Source organism: Halichoeres trimaculatus, unplaced genomic scaffold, assembly GCF_033239565.1.
Source record: "Halichoeres trimaculatus isolate MK-OKI-2021-1 unplaced genomic scaffold, fHalTri1.1 fHalTri1_scaffold_5, whole genome shotgun sequence".
NCBI lineage: Eukaryota > Metazoa > Chordata > Actinopteri > Labriformes > Labridae > Halichoeres > Halichoeres trimaculatus.
In genome coordinates, this window is record NW_027437183.1 from 23,272,589 (window position 1) to 23,287,173 (window position 14,585).

The 14,585-nt window shown below is 40.8% G+C and overlaps 1 protein-coding gene across 1 annotated transcript; it reads right to left on the reverse strand.

Moving 5' to 3' along the window:
- Positions 1-494: 494 nt before the first annotated feature.
- LOC141790085 (histone-lysine N-methyltransferase SETD1B-A-like) lies at positions 495-11,756 on the reverse strand. Its single transcript, XM_074669720.1, has 18 exons — positions 11,718-11,756; positions 11,344-11,496; positions 11,124-11,228; positions 9,870-10,140; positions 9,669-9,781; positions 7,286-8,278; positions 6,456-7,133; positions 6,237-6,347; positions 6,076-6,145; positions 5,757-5,956; positions 4,798-4,921; positions 4,322-4,714; positions 3,284-4,210; positions 2,332-2,498; positions 1,905-2,030; positions 1,509-1,628; positions 1,230-1,367; positions 495-1,123 (listed from the first exon to the last, which is right to left on the reverse strand). The coding sequence occupies exons 2-18, from the start codon at positions 11,479-11,481 to the stop codon at positions 950-952; spliced, it is 4,848 nt and encodes a 1,615-aa protein (XP_074525821.1). The 5' UTR covers positions 11,482-11,496; positions 11,718-11,756; the 3' UTR covers positions 495-949.
- Between the last annotated feature and the right edge of the window lie 2,829 nt (positions 11,757-14,585).

Here is a 14,585-nt window from a genome sequence, read left to right on the forward strand (position 1 = left end):
TTTTAAAGTCATTTTTTAACTCTTAAGAAACAATCCAGGTGTCCTTTTGTCTTTTAATACCTTGAAAAGGAAAAATTTTTCTGACTTATCAGGTGAATGTGACTGATAGTAAGTCTAACTAAAGGACTTTTACTGAAAACAAAACCTAAACACTTGCTTGGATTCAGTTTTTGCAGTGTAATATTCTCATAAACAGATTTTGACCTTATAAAAATCACTTAACAGGTTCCATCAGCACTCTAGAAATCAAAATATGCATCATAAATAAATGCAAGCATCAGTTTTTTCAAAGCTGATTTTCTTTAATATTTTGTGACTTGCATGTTTTTTACAATTTAACATTTAAACTGATCTGTAATGAAGATTTTTTCATTATAACCACTTCAGAAGCTCATTTAACATCATTTTTTCAGAGTTTATAACAGTTATCCAGAAGATTAACATCTGTAAAGCCTAAATGTGAATAAAATGTTGAATTAAAAAACCGACATTGGTGGTACAAGCTTGATTCAAGCTAACACATTAAAGCTCTCAGAGAAACGAAAGGCTATAACTTTACACGGTGTGTCATTCAATCAATGACAGACATTTGATTGTAACTGAGCGCCTTTAATGTTCTATTCAGAGGTCCTCTTTTTTCTGTGTGAAGAGGGTTGATATTTGACACAGTGGCTGCCATTTTTGAACTGTAGTCTTCAAATAATCATGCAATGTGATTTTCTTTCACCTGATTATCAGGGTGATGTTTACAGTGTTTGTAAAAGGCACATTATCTCCATCTGTCTTTCTCACTTTGATAAATTCCAACACTTCATTGTCAAACACTTCATCATCGTTGGTCTGCCTATCTAAATTCATATTACACTAGTTTTTTTACACCTCTTCAGTGTCTGATTGTTTGTGCAGTTCCTCAGTCAACTTTGGCTCCTGACTTATTCAGGGTGCCTCATTAGTTCAAGGAGCCGCGGCAGCTGTCGGCTCCACACAAACAAGGAATCTTTGTGTCCTCGATGGGGAACTTGTAGTCGTACGTGATCTCTTCGTTGACGCTGATAGGCTGACGAGAGTAGATCACAATCTTCTTCTGAGAGTCCACAGTGATGATCTTTGCGTAACAGTTAGGCTGCAGCAAAGACAATGCACAAATGTAAGGAGAAGGTGAGGCTTTAGGGCTCTTATTATCAAAAAACAGAATTGATTGAATGCTTTTACCACCAGCTTTAACTCACATTGCAGCTGTGATTGATAAATCTGGCCAGGTTCCCACATTTCGTAGCATCAATGATGGTGTCCTGATCAACCCTGAACAAATAACTACTTCCAATGCCCTCCTCCTCGTACCTTTGCTCCCTCATGTCAGCGATGACCTGAGAGAAGAAACAAAGACTTTTGTTTATCACTGTCAGCTCAACGCTACTGGAGAGTACCCAAGACAACCACAGGATCCCGGAGTGCCAGAGTGCAGTTAGTCTAAAAAGTTCAAAGTCACAAGTTTGTGTTGGTCTCACCTGTCGGATGATTTGGCCCACATACTCTATCACCATTTCATCAGCTGCTATCGGCTCCATCGCAAACAGGCCCCACTCATGGATGTGACTCCGGCTGAAACGAATCCTCTTCTTTCGAAACTGATCAACAGAATATGAAGAGTTTAGGAGACATTGGCTGTTTGCTAACACAGTATCAAACAGCTTACAGTTTCATTTTTTTAAATGTGGTTGTACACCGTAGTTGTCAATTCAAAGAGTGTTACCCAGAGTGATCCTGGTTAACTCAGACCCTTTCTTAAGAGGCATAGATTACACGGTACAGCCAAACCTGGCCCCTGGGGTCCATTCTCAAGCTGGTTTTTCAACAAAAGGACTGAAACAGCTTTGATTCCTTCAGCAGTAAATCTGACTCACCTTCAGCTGGTTGAATTTGACCAGGTCACTGTCACAGCTGAAAGACGACAGCAGGCGGCGCTGTTCAGACCTGAAGTCAGATCCAGCTCTCAGGGAGGTTTGCTGCTGGGTTGGGATACACAATCCCTGCTCAGAATCAGAATCAGAAATACTTTATCAGTTGGAAAAAATATGTAATAGGGTCATAAAGTAAAATAAGCGATAGACACATACAATGAAATAAGTGCTAAAGTATCAGTAAGTACCAAAACAAGTGATAAGTACTAAACCAGATAAAAAGTGTTTGAATTAAGAGGTAAGAGAAGGCAGGTTGAACTGTTTTAAACAGATATGATATTCTGGATACTGCTAAAGAACATCTTAGATTAAGAAAATATTTTATGAATAACTCCAACACTTTATCATCAAACCCACACTTCTTGAATACCTGAGAACTTGTAGGAGGAAGCTCAGTGTTGGACTTTGTGTTGATGAGATATTTTAGTTTATCTTTTCTGCTTATTCTGTAGAAACCTTCGCTGCGAGCAGAGCCCGTCCTGTGATGTGGCAGCCAGGATCTGTGCTCATGACTCGTCTCTGGGAGGACTTTAGTTAGTGAGCTGTGGTTAAGGATGTCACACATAGAGTTTAATGTAGAGAGCATTGTTAACTAGTTAACTAGGTTAACTCACGTGGCTCCACCTTTTACCATGCTACAGTTTTGAAGCCAAAATACCACTGTCATAGGCACCACCGTTGGGGAGCCAGGATCTGTGTAGTAGATATTATGAGGGACTCTGAGAGAATCTGAGTGGAGCCAGGTAAATAAAACATATTTTTTTTCTTATGAGTCTCTAATCTCTTCTTGGCTCTACGTCACGACAAAGTTTACTAATCCTGAAAAAAAATACACAAGAAAAAAATACTTCAGCGTTAAATGTGAAGTAAAGTCTCCTTTTTAACCTCTTATAACTAATAAAAACGAAACTTTTCAGAAATAAGAGGACTTGAACACAATGCAGCCCAATAATATCTTCATATCACCACGGCATAAGGATGTGTATTACAAGGTAATAGAAGGTTTATTAATTTTTTTAAGTTTGGCCACAGCTCATCTGGAATGACTTGGGAGGCAGGGTTTTTGACCTAAGCTGCAGCCAGCCACCAGGGGGAGCAGTTTTTGCAGCTACCTCACTCTGAACCAAGCAACATGACGTCTATTTTTTTACAGTCTGTGGATTCATCATGCATGTGTTCCAAATCTAGACATTTACTGAATTTACATTATTATATTCTAAAAAGTGTGTGTGTGCGTCTTTAGAGCATGTGTGAATAGTAGGTAGTAAAAGAATCCAAAAAATATCTATTTGGACCCGACCCTGAAACTACCAAAAGGATATGAGGGTGAGGGATCCACCGGGTGTCACTGAGCCACCCAAAACCGTCATCCCGCTCCTGCAGCCTTTCGTATGTGCGCTGCAGCAGCCATGCATCTTCCTGATCCAGGCCCTCCCTCCAAACCTGATGAAGTATCCTCCTCTCCTCGCAGTCTGAACGCCACCTGTGAGGACGACTGTTGGAGGAACGAGGACCTGAGATTCTTCCCAGTGATCTGTGGATTCTCCATCTCCTCCACTGTTTCCTTCTTACTAAATATTTCTCTCTCCTGTTCTCCTCATGTAGAAGTCCGGGCATGTTCTCCAGTCCCTGCAGGGGCTTCATCCTCACACCTGAACTGATCCACGTGTCCCCTCTATCAGCAGAGTCAGATGAGGTCTCAGAGGGGCTGCTGGGAGAGGAGTCTCTGAGGGAATCCCAGAACAGAGGCTGCAAGTTTGACATTTGAGTTTTCCTCCTGTGGACTATGGCTCTTCTGAAGAGGACAATGTCTCTCCCTGGAGTCTTTGGGGCTGTGATGTATGGATTAGACAAAGATGGCACAGAAGGTGGGCTGCTAACCCTCACAGAGCTGTTTAGAGTCCATCCCCTGGGTCTATCATCTCTACCAGGAGTTCTGGGCCTTTCCTGATATGATGGGTATGAGAGAAGGGGATCGTGAACGAGCTCAGTGCGTCTCACAGAGAGGGAGAGGACTTCTTCAGCTGAGTCCTCACTCCCCAGCTCAGTCACTATCCCCCTGCCAGGTGTTGGAGGTCGTTCTGGCTCCTCCATGGCTGGAGATGCTGGTTTGCTCCTCACCAGGAGGTCTGGGTCGCTGTCCATTAGGAAGCCTGTAGGAGTGGGAGGCCTCAGGGTTTCTGTGGTGTCCAGCAGCTCCTCAGTCCAGTCATGGCTCTCCATCTCTACATCGAGGTGAAGCTCAGCAGCTGAAAACACAAACAACAAGTGAGAGTTATAAAGTTTATACTATTATTTGAACATTATTTATGTTATTAATATTCTAATCTACTACGTGAACAACATGCTGAGCAGAAAACCTGGGAATCCAACAGGTGACAGGGGCTGCAGATGGTCCCCACGTTCTCTGGTCTGAAGCTCCATCAATGGGTCTAAATCACCAAAGTCCTCCTGACAGGACGTGTGCTGGTTCTCCTCTGTCTCTTCCATGTGAGAGAAAGTTGTCCACTCCTGCAGGTCCAGATCCAGCTGAGCACCAGGTGTCAACGGGGCCGAGGGACTGATGGGAGACTCAAGCTCCATTGACTCATCGTCTGACGATATGACAATACAATCGTCTTCCTCACTGTCATTCTCCATGTGTACATCATCAGGACTGAGTTCAGAGTACGACGAGTCCTCAAATGAGTCCGATGAGTCCAGGTCTGAAGAGGTATCAGTCTCCTCTGACGAGCTGCTCTCTGAACACATTTCTACAATAAAAAAAGACAACACATTTACTCTGCGTGCTGTTTCTTGTCCGTGTTCAGTCCGTTATCCTGACACAAACCATTACCTTCAGACTGATCTTCATCACTTGTTTGGCAAATGACAGCATCCTCATCCTCTCTGTGTCTGTGTGACACGTCTTCCTCGAGTTGTTTTCTGTCATCACCAGCACCGTGATCCTCTCTGCCAGACTAAGAGATGCAACAGTTTTAGTATCAGTATCATTTTTGTTTTGGAAAAGTCATAACTTTAACATAGAGACAGTAAAATGTGTTAATGTACTGATTATACCTGATGATATCTGGATTTTGGAAAAGTTGCATTGAAAAATTAACTATTTTCCTGATGAAAATATCATTCTGTGGTCTTTTAATATTGATTATTATTCACTTTTAATCTTTAGCATAAAAAATGTCAACAAAGGTTGTTCTTACAGTCATTAAAAATGTTTAAATACTATAATGATAATAATATATAATAAATAAACAAAAATAATAAACTTGATTTATAAAGCAGGTTTCGAAAACAATGTTACAAAGTGCTTTACATAATAAAAACAAACAATAAAAAGAAATAAAAGAGAGGTAAAAAAAAAAATGTGAGGAGAGAAAAAAATTCAACAACCTATAAAAGGCTTAAAGCCAACATCCAGAAAAAAACAAAACAAAAAAAAGATTTAAAAAATTAGGACAAAAAAAGATAAAGGATTCAAGATCCTTCCCACAATACTGTTTAATAAAATAAAATAAAATAAAATAAATTAGTCTCCTCACTAATGATCATGTCTGTTATTGTTAGTCACGTGAGAGCATCAGGATCAATTCTTGTTTCAGAACGAGCTGAAACTCTCAGCAAGGGTTTCAATCAGTCACAACCAGCGACAATCTGCTTATCATAAGATTTAGAAAGTAATCTCCTCAACTTCAAACTATCAACTTATATATAAAAAAAATAAATAAATGAAAACAAAATGTTGACACCTCACTGAAATCCTAACCCAGAGCTTCTTCCAGTAATTTCATTTACCGAGATCTGAGGTTCATCATCATCACTTGGTTCAACATCCTCGACACTGTTCGATGTTCTTTCTTCATCTTGAGATGTGTTCTCTTCTTCTTTACCCTCATCCTCATCCTCATCCTCACTATCAAGCTCATGTGGTCTTGCGTGTCTGCGCTTCGGTCTCTCTGATGCAGGTGTACATGTGTCGTCCTTCTGTCTCACACCTCAAACCACACAGACAGACAGGCAGACAGAGAAAGACAGAGAGAGAGTCAAAGACTGGCTCCAGCAGACACTTAGTGGAATTACTATAAGTAGAGGCTCATTGTGTTACAGCACTGACCGGCACATTCACCAGAAGCAACATCTGTCTTTTCAGATAATGCAGGTTCATCTGTTGTTTTCCTTTTCACCTGCAAACATTAAAGTTCATTACATCACTTCCTGCATGGCTCAGGGATCAAATCCTGTTGTGTGTTATATCACAGCAAGCAGAGCAGTTACCTTGAAGGATGGCAGTGGAGGTTTTTTACCCTGACCCCTCATGTGACCAAGGGGAATTACCAGTTTGGTCTTCTCTTCAACGCCTGCTGCTCCACTTTTCAAAGAAGAAATCTGCAAAAATAGAGAAACTTTTGACTTGAGGTATTCACATTACGGAAACAAAAATAAATCCACTTCATTTTGATTTCATTGGCCACCTCAAGAAAATAAAGAACTTACTTTTCTTTTCTCTTCCTGACAGACCCACCAGTCCTCAAATGCCTTATAAGCCACACCTTCAATCATTCTGCGTGTGATGTCTTTCTTAATGATTGATTTCAGTTCATCCACGATGACCTCTAAAACCTTCTCTAGTGTTATCTTGTGAGGATTTTCCCTCATGACAGGGAAGCCAGGAGGTGGCACAAAGGGGTTAAACCTGGGTAGAGGTGGAGCGGGCCAAGGAGGTCGAGGGAAAGGTACAGGTGTGCTGGCAGGTCTGGGAGGAGTCCCCTTTTCCAGACCACCTGTGGACTGAATGAGCAGGGGGAAAGTGGGCACAGGAGGGAGAACAGAAGGAGGTGGGATCAAAGGAAGAGGAGGTCCAAGAAAAGTTGGTGGAGGTGGAATTGAAGGAGGAGGAGGAATAGGAGGAGGAGGGATGGGGATGTGGGTGCGATGGCCAAGAGGGGGGACCCATCCTGGAGGCGGGATTGGGATAGTTCCATTTGGGAGACGCAGGGGGACAGGTGGAGGGAAGGGAGGAACGGGGAAAGGGAAAGAGGGCACAGGTGGATGGGAGGATGCAGGTCTGACGGCAGGTGAAGAGAGGAGAGAAGTGCTGCTACTAAAAGAAGAGGGTGGAGGATGTGAGGGGGTCCCAGGCGGTCTGTTGTCCTTATGTCCTGCATGTTGCTCCTGAATTAGACAAAAGATTAAAACTTTACAACTTGTGTACAACACACCACCGCACTCACACACCTTATAAACTTTCGTAACATAATCATGAAGTAATAAACTTTCATTGTCCTCATAATGATGGAGAAAATCAAAGACAACACAGACATTACCGTTTGTGTGAAATCAAAAGGACCAGGAGACCGGAAGTTTCTTTCAAGAAACAAAACAGCTTCAGCAGTTTCATCATCTTCATTCCTCGCAGGCCAATCCGGACCGACATCCCCAGGGTCGTTGCAGGAGCCGTGGCAACTGGTTTTGAGGTCTCCATGTGGAGTCAGAGTACATTCAAGTGAGCTGTCTGATACAGGGCAGGCACTCGCCGAGCAGGGAGATGCTGGGCTGTCCCCAGAGACCAAATCAGCCTCCAGAGTCTTTCTGTCCAAGAATGAGGGCTCAGAGCTCTGGCGGTTTAAGAGCAAACTCTCAATTCGGGAGTCCAAACTCTCTACTTGGGGTTGAGGACTGCTGGAGGAAAAGTCGTCAGCAGACGAAGTTAAGTCTGTAATGCATGCACGGTTATTATTTACTGTCTGCTGGTTGGCTGTGAGGTCGATGCTCAGGATGCTGAAGGAGTTCACATGTAAAGATTTAGATGAAGCACTGAGCACATCTTTGGACTCCTCACATGGCGAAACAATGTCACAGGAAGGCTCTGTATCATCCTGAGAGGATGTTTTTTCACTTTGCCTCCACAGTCTAAGCTGCTGCCTGTTGGAGTGTTTCTGTGCGGAGACGGTTGTCTGTGTCTGCTGCTGTTGCCAATGCTTCAAAATGAAACTGACATCTGAGACTTCGCCGGATCCCCTGGGATACCGTGCAGGTTTATGATGGCAGAGCTCTCGTCTTTGAGGTTTGTGAACACTGTAAATGGAGGGCTCCCCCTGGAGGATTGGAGTTGCCTGAAGACTGGAGTAGCAGGAGTCCTGAGAGAGAGGAGTGGCGGAGAAGCAAGGAGTTCGGGGGGTTCCCTGAGAATATGGCGTGAGACCAAAGCTACAAGGTGTTTCCTGCCAAATACTTGAGTAGGACGTGTCCAGAGAGAGGGGAGTGGAGATGCTGGTCGGGCTGGAAAGACTCCCTAGTCTCTGTGTGGCTGCACTGCCCTGTAAGAGAAGAAAAATACTGAGAAGAGCTGACAAATCTGAGCATATGATGTGTCCTTAAACAGATTTTACAGTTTTCTGACCGATCCTGACTGAATAAACAAATTTGATGCCACAATATCCCCATCCTGCAGGTTTGGTGTCATGCTCAGTGTCTAAAATCAATCTAAAACTCACTCAGGTTGATATAGACCATAGCAGAACAGCTTCTTTTGTTGAAACTATCCAGGAAATGTTAATGTAAGTTTGTTTTCTTTTGTGCTCACATTTACTCACACAGCACCGCAGACAGGAAAAGCAAAAAGAGCTGTCATTAAAGGCTTTAAACCGGGTTTTTAGCATCACATAATAAATTACTTCTAATGAGATATAGACATCTGAGCATGAATCAGCGTGACAGAAACTAGCTGTAATAACAGAAAACCTGTGAATAAAAAAAAATGTTAGACATGTATTTTAATATTTTAGTGTGACCCAGGCCCCATCTGTAAACATGGAGGTGGTGGCCTAATGACCTACACTGAAGCTAGAGCTGTAAATGTTTGGACTTCAGGTTTTTGGGGACATTCATTTTGCCCATCAATGACAGCAATACACATAAATTTAGAAATGATAACAGCCAAGCAAGAATGTGCCAATAAAATCAAGTTTAAAACTGATTTACTGATTACCATTTACTGATTTACATCACTTTGTATGGCTGATTTGTTGGTCAGGGACACCAAACTTTTTGTGGCTTCAGTGATATTTTTACTTCTTTTTCTCCTGTGTTTGTCTGGAGATCCTACATGTAACCATGGCTGCATTGTTTACATGTGAACTCAGCTGTTAGCAGCCTGTAGCATGTCAATGCTAACTGGTGCAAGGCCTGATGTCTTCCTACAAGGTGAGGAGAAGGAGACGAGGACGACATGCTGGTTCTCAGGTGTGAGCTAAGAAGTGACGACATGGACCTGTCCTTCCATCCATTGTTATTGGAAACATAAGATCTATCTCCAGTAAGATAGACGAGCTAGCCAGAGGGCAAAGTAGCATCATGCTATGCACAGACATGGCTAACGGAGCTAACATCAGACACCAACGCCACATTGGAAGAGCTTCACCTGCTGTGAGCAGACAGGATCCAGGAGACAGAGATGGAGCATGACTGAAGAAGCTCAGTCCTGGACCCTGTGGAGGTGGAGGCTGGCTGAACTGGACAGTGATGGACAAGCTGTCATCATCTATTTCATTATGGACCTTTTTGCACTTTCTATACACTTTCTTACTTTTGTTTTCTTGATTGCTGCTGTGACTTCAATTTCGTACTTGTTACATTGACAATTAAGTTATATTCTATTCTATTTTTAACTTTAATGTTTAAATCCTTTGACCAGCTTTAAAACCTTACCACAAAGCTGTCGATTAAGCTCTGAAGAGCTTCCTCACTGCTGCCCACAGGTAACGTCCATGGAGTATAGAGACCGTGTAAGAGCAGCTGGAGGTAACGGTCCCGGTTTTCTCCTGAGAAAGAATATAGACATGATACAACCATTACTCTAACTTATACTTAATACCCACAAATATAAGGTGTTACTGAATTCAGATGTACCTTTGGGATCAATCTCCACATGGATAATATTTCCCATCACGGATGACTGATGCAGGTGCTGCACAGCTTTGTTAGCAGCCCTCACCGTGTCAAAGACGACCTTTGCGATCCCTAAGTGCTTCTTGTTCTTCGGATTGTAAAATACTTCGACCTCTTCAACGTTTCCATGTTTGTTGCACATATTGGTCAAAAAGGCCTCCTTTACATTATCATTCAACTTGGAAAATGTGACTTCTTTAGGAGGAACAGGGCCAATATACCATTCATCAACCTGAAAAGACAAAAATAACAAATGTGTACATCATTCTCTTGTGGCTGTTATGGTGAGTATGATGAAGAGTCAAATTCAGTGGTGTAACATGAGTCAGCAGAATTACCTGAAACAGTTTTGAGATACTTTGGCTTTGATTTAATATTTTTATTTTAGACATCCTAATGCTGGGAAATATAAATTACTTGCTGTTTTGAGTGTTTCATTTATGTAACAGCTGTAGATACTAGTTTATGAACAACCAGTCATTTGCAAAAATGTGAACGTGTTAAATTTGATGCTTTTCATGGATCAAAATATTTGATGCTACAAAATGAAAGATAAAATAGTTTACTGATAAATTTATTAGACCATCTTTGAAAAAAAAAAATCTTAATCTAGTGGCAAACCATTTCGGGGTAAAAAATAAATAAATGGAGAAATTTTTATTTTCTTCCTGTATGTTTATTTTTTCTTTTTTCTTCTTTTTTATTTTTTTTTTATTTTTATTTTTATTTTTTTTTTTGGAATTACACTTTAATGAACAACCTTAAAGTTTAACTCGTATAGGTTAAACAACATTGTGCAACCATGTGTTTGGGCTCTGGAATATTTCTGACTTTGCATTTTTCTTCTTTCATTATATTTATTTACAAATATATTCTGTATATCAAACAAATTATACTTATGGCTAACTTGTAAAATATTAGAAAAATAGAGACAGATTCATAAATATGATGACTCATCATCTAGCCCTCCTGAAAACACTTGCCACTTTTTTCTTTTTTTTTTTTTTTTTTTTTTTTTTAAATAGGAAATTTTACACATGAGTCAGAAATGAAGCTGTATTCACAGAAACATCAATATTTAACCTACTTTTGGTCTCTGAGTGCATTTTTTTGATTTCATATCCACAACTTTCATTGTGGATGATTATTGTGAAGTAACAGTGCTTTAATATAAGTGAAAATCTGTAAACTTTCTCCGTCTCTGGTAAAGATTACCTTAAATTTGGGAACACGGAGCTCAGTCTTGTTACATTTACTCCACAGGCGGCAGATACGAGGATCTCTGACTGTATCCACAGGAAACAGGCCTAAATCCTCCACCTGTTCAGGTAAACAGCATTAGCGTAATGGAAAGTACGTTCACTGGGGTGATACTGATTTAACAGGTAAATTAACACGGAGTGGAGATAATGAAGTGGTATAAACAGGTGCTTACAGGTATGTTAAAACATTGCCCATCATAACGGTATACTTTGTACAGTCCTTTAGTCAAAGCAGGATCGATGATCAACTTGCAGCTTGTCCAGTGCTGAGGCGGTGTCTCTCTCTCAGAAGTTTGTGTGTTGCTTTCCATTACATTAGTCAAAACCTGGAGAAACAACCACATAAACTCAAACGCTGTCATCGCCACGGCAAACACGGCTAACAAACATCAGTCCGCCTCTGAAGCTTAACACGCCCCACAGGTGATGAAGAGCATCACCTGTTGCCGTCTCACTATCTACCAAACAGGGAAACAAAACACACACACACACACATACAAAGATGTAAACAGTCAAAGACAAACCAGTTTAATATCATTTTGCCTACCTGTACTGAAGTTTTATCCTCTGCTGGAGCGACATTATGTAGAGGATGTTTTTTGTTTGCGGTCTCTTCGCAGCTGCTTCGCCCAGGTTGGAGAATAAATCCATCCGCCTGAGTAAAGAGGCAAAATATAGATCCACATGTGAGGCGGAAGGACACAACCTGTAGGCAGAAGAGAGTTCATCAGGTAACATATTGTGAAATTTTTAAACACCTGGAGGAGACTCCTTTAAAACATGGTGATAGTTTTATGTAGCTCATGAAAAGATAAGTGTAGCCCCTCATTTGTAAAATAAACTTTATTCCAGACCCAGTAGTTTCATTTTACAATAAAAAAAGAGATAAAAACAAGCTTTGATTGGCAAATTCCCAGCAATTAATAATTTAAAAAAAATTGTTCCAATGCTTCCAGATGCAGGAATAATATCTTCTGTCACTAAGCGTGGAATTAAGTTTTTATTATCTGACTCAGATACTTGACACATTAACTTGGACATAAAATGTATGTGTGCAGCATGCAATGATGAAATGTGGGTAACTGCATCATTCTCGAGATGTTCAAGATCTTACACTGGGCTGTAACTCAGGTGATGAGTGAAACAAGGCAAAGAAAAAATGCAGTACTAGGGAAATTTTATGGTTGATTATAACGAATATATAGAAAGCCCAAACATATCCTGACACAAAAGGACAAGAAAACACTGACTAATGGAGTACTTTCTGGTTAACTATTCACATGTTGGATGGGGTAGTGTATTTGTATTTTTAATACAGATTTGAGTGTATTTATTATTTTCACAATGAATCATGTTAGAAGAAAAAATAAACTAGCAATGACAATTTATAATTAAAACATATTCTATTCATAATTTTAAAAAACAAAACATGAACATAGGATTGCAACATGTGCAGTGCAATGGCATAGTAAGACAAATTATACTCATCGAACTAGTGTAGTGATCTTTCATTGTTAGAGGAGGTTGTGTTTCTGATTACAGGAAGGAAGCATTTTTAAACTGTGTTGTAAGGTGTGAGTGTTCAAGAAAGCATTTCTCAATTTGTCCTTGATTTACACAGCATTCAGGAAGTATTCAGACCTCCTTCACTTTTTTTCACTTTTGTAATGTTGCAGCCTGATGCTACAATCATTTTAGCTATTTTTAAAAAATAATCTACCGTCACCACCCAATAATGACAATGTCGAAAACAGATTTCAGAAATAGTATAAATGTATCAAAAAGGTAAAAACTGAAATATCACATTGGCATTAGTATTCAGTCTCAATACTCAGTTAAAGCACATTTGTCAGCAGTCACAGCCTCAAGTCTTTTTGGGTATGAAGCAAGCTGGAGGACAGGGGGATTTCTGCCATTCTTCTCTGCAGGTTGAGTGGGGACCATCTGTGAATGGCCATGTTCAGGGTTCAGTTCTGGGCTCTGGCTGGCCCCCTCCAGGACACTCACAGTCTTGGCTGGGGGACACCACCATGCCTCACTGTAGGGATAGTATTGAGAGGGCACTGAGCTGTGCCTGGTTTCCCCTTAACATAAAGTCTGTATTTCAGACAAACAGTTCAATCTTTCTTTCATTAGAAAAGAGGATTTTTTCTCACAGTCTTTTTTTTTCTTCTTTTTTTTCAAACTCCAAGCTGGCTTTCATGTGTTTTGCATCAAGAAGAGGGTTTCAGCTGGCTACTCTGCCAAAAAAACAACAACAACAACAAAAAAAACAAATCAACGAAGGGCTTCTGCGATGGCTTTCCTTTCAGAACTTTGTCTAGACATCCTGTGTGAGGACACAGGATGTCTGGAGCTCAGTCAGAGCAACCATCAGGTTCTTGGTCATCTCTCCTACCAAGGCCCTTCTCCTCTAATTGCTCAGTTTTTGACCTACAAGTCTTGGTAGAGACCTGTTGTGTCAAAATTCTTCCATGTGAGTATCATACAGGCCACTGTGCTCTTGGGAACATTCATTGCAGCAGAATTTTGTGTAGCCTTCCCCAGATCTGTGCCTTTCAGCAATCCTGTTTCTGAACTCTGCGGGCAGTTCCTCTGGCCTCATGGCTCGGCTTCTGCTCTGATGCATGCATTGTAAGGGTTATTTTGAGAGGCGTGTACCTTGAGTGGAGTTTCCGTGTTGCTGCAAAAGTTACATTTCAACAACTGGAGTTTCAGACTGCAATGTAACACAAAAGAAAAAATGAAGGGTGTCTGAATACTTTCTGAATGCATTGTATATTAATTTGTGGACAAGGGCTGTGGGTCCCCTACTGCAGCCTCAGTGTTTATCTCTGGATTACCTCTTCAGTAAATACACTGCCAGGACCTGAAAACACTCGGAGCATCCCTCCCTATCCATCTTAGATAAGCTAAACATGTCCCAGAAAGGATCAGGAGGAGCACACAGAGGAAACAGCAGTCTGTAAGATGAATTCAAGTCTCTTAATGTTACGTGTTAGTTGTGTAACGCACAATTTCCTGCTTGAATAAAATAAAAATTTAATGCAAAATAAAAGAGAAAGAGAATTAAATGTTTCTATGAGATTTCTGTGTCAGACAAAAAGGTTTCAAACTTAACATATAGAAGACAATAACAGTGGGCACACCTTTGTGACTCTGCAGGTGAGCTCTACTTTTGACTTTCACTTAAGAAAGCTTCTTGTTGAACAGGACGACCAGGTCTATGGAGATGGTGTGGTGTCATCGTCCTCTAAACATCTTTAGTTAATCCAAACAGTGACATGTGTTGGTTGTCTTAATACCTTTGTGCACACTGATAATCCAAGGGATGCTCCTCTGAGTTTGGTAATATCACACATTTTTCTGTGATTATGAATCATGTTCAACACCGTCATGGGAAGCAGAAATGAAC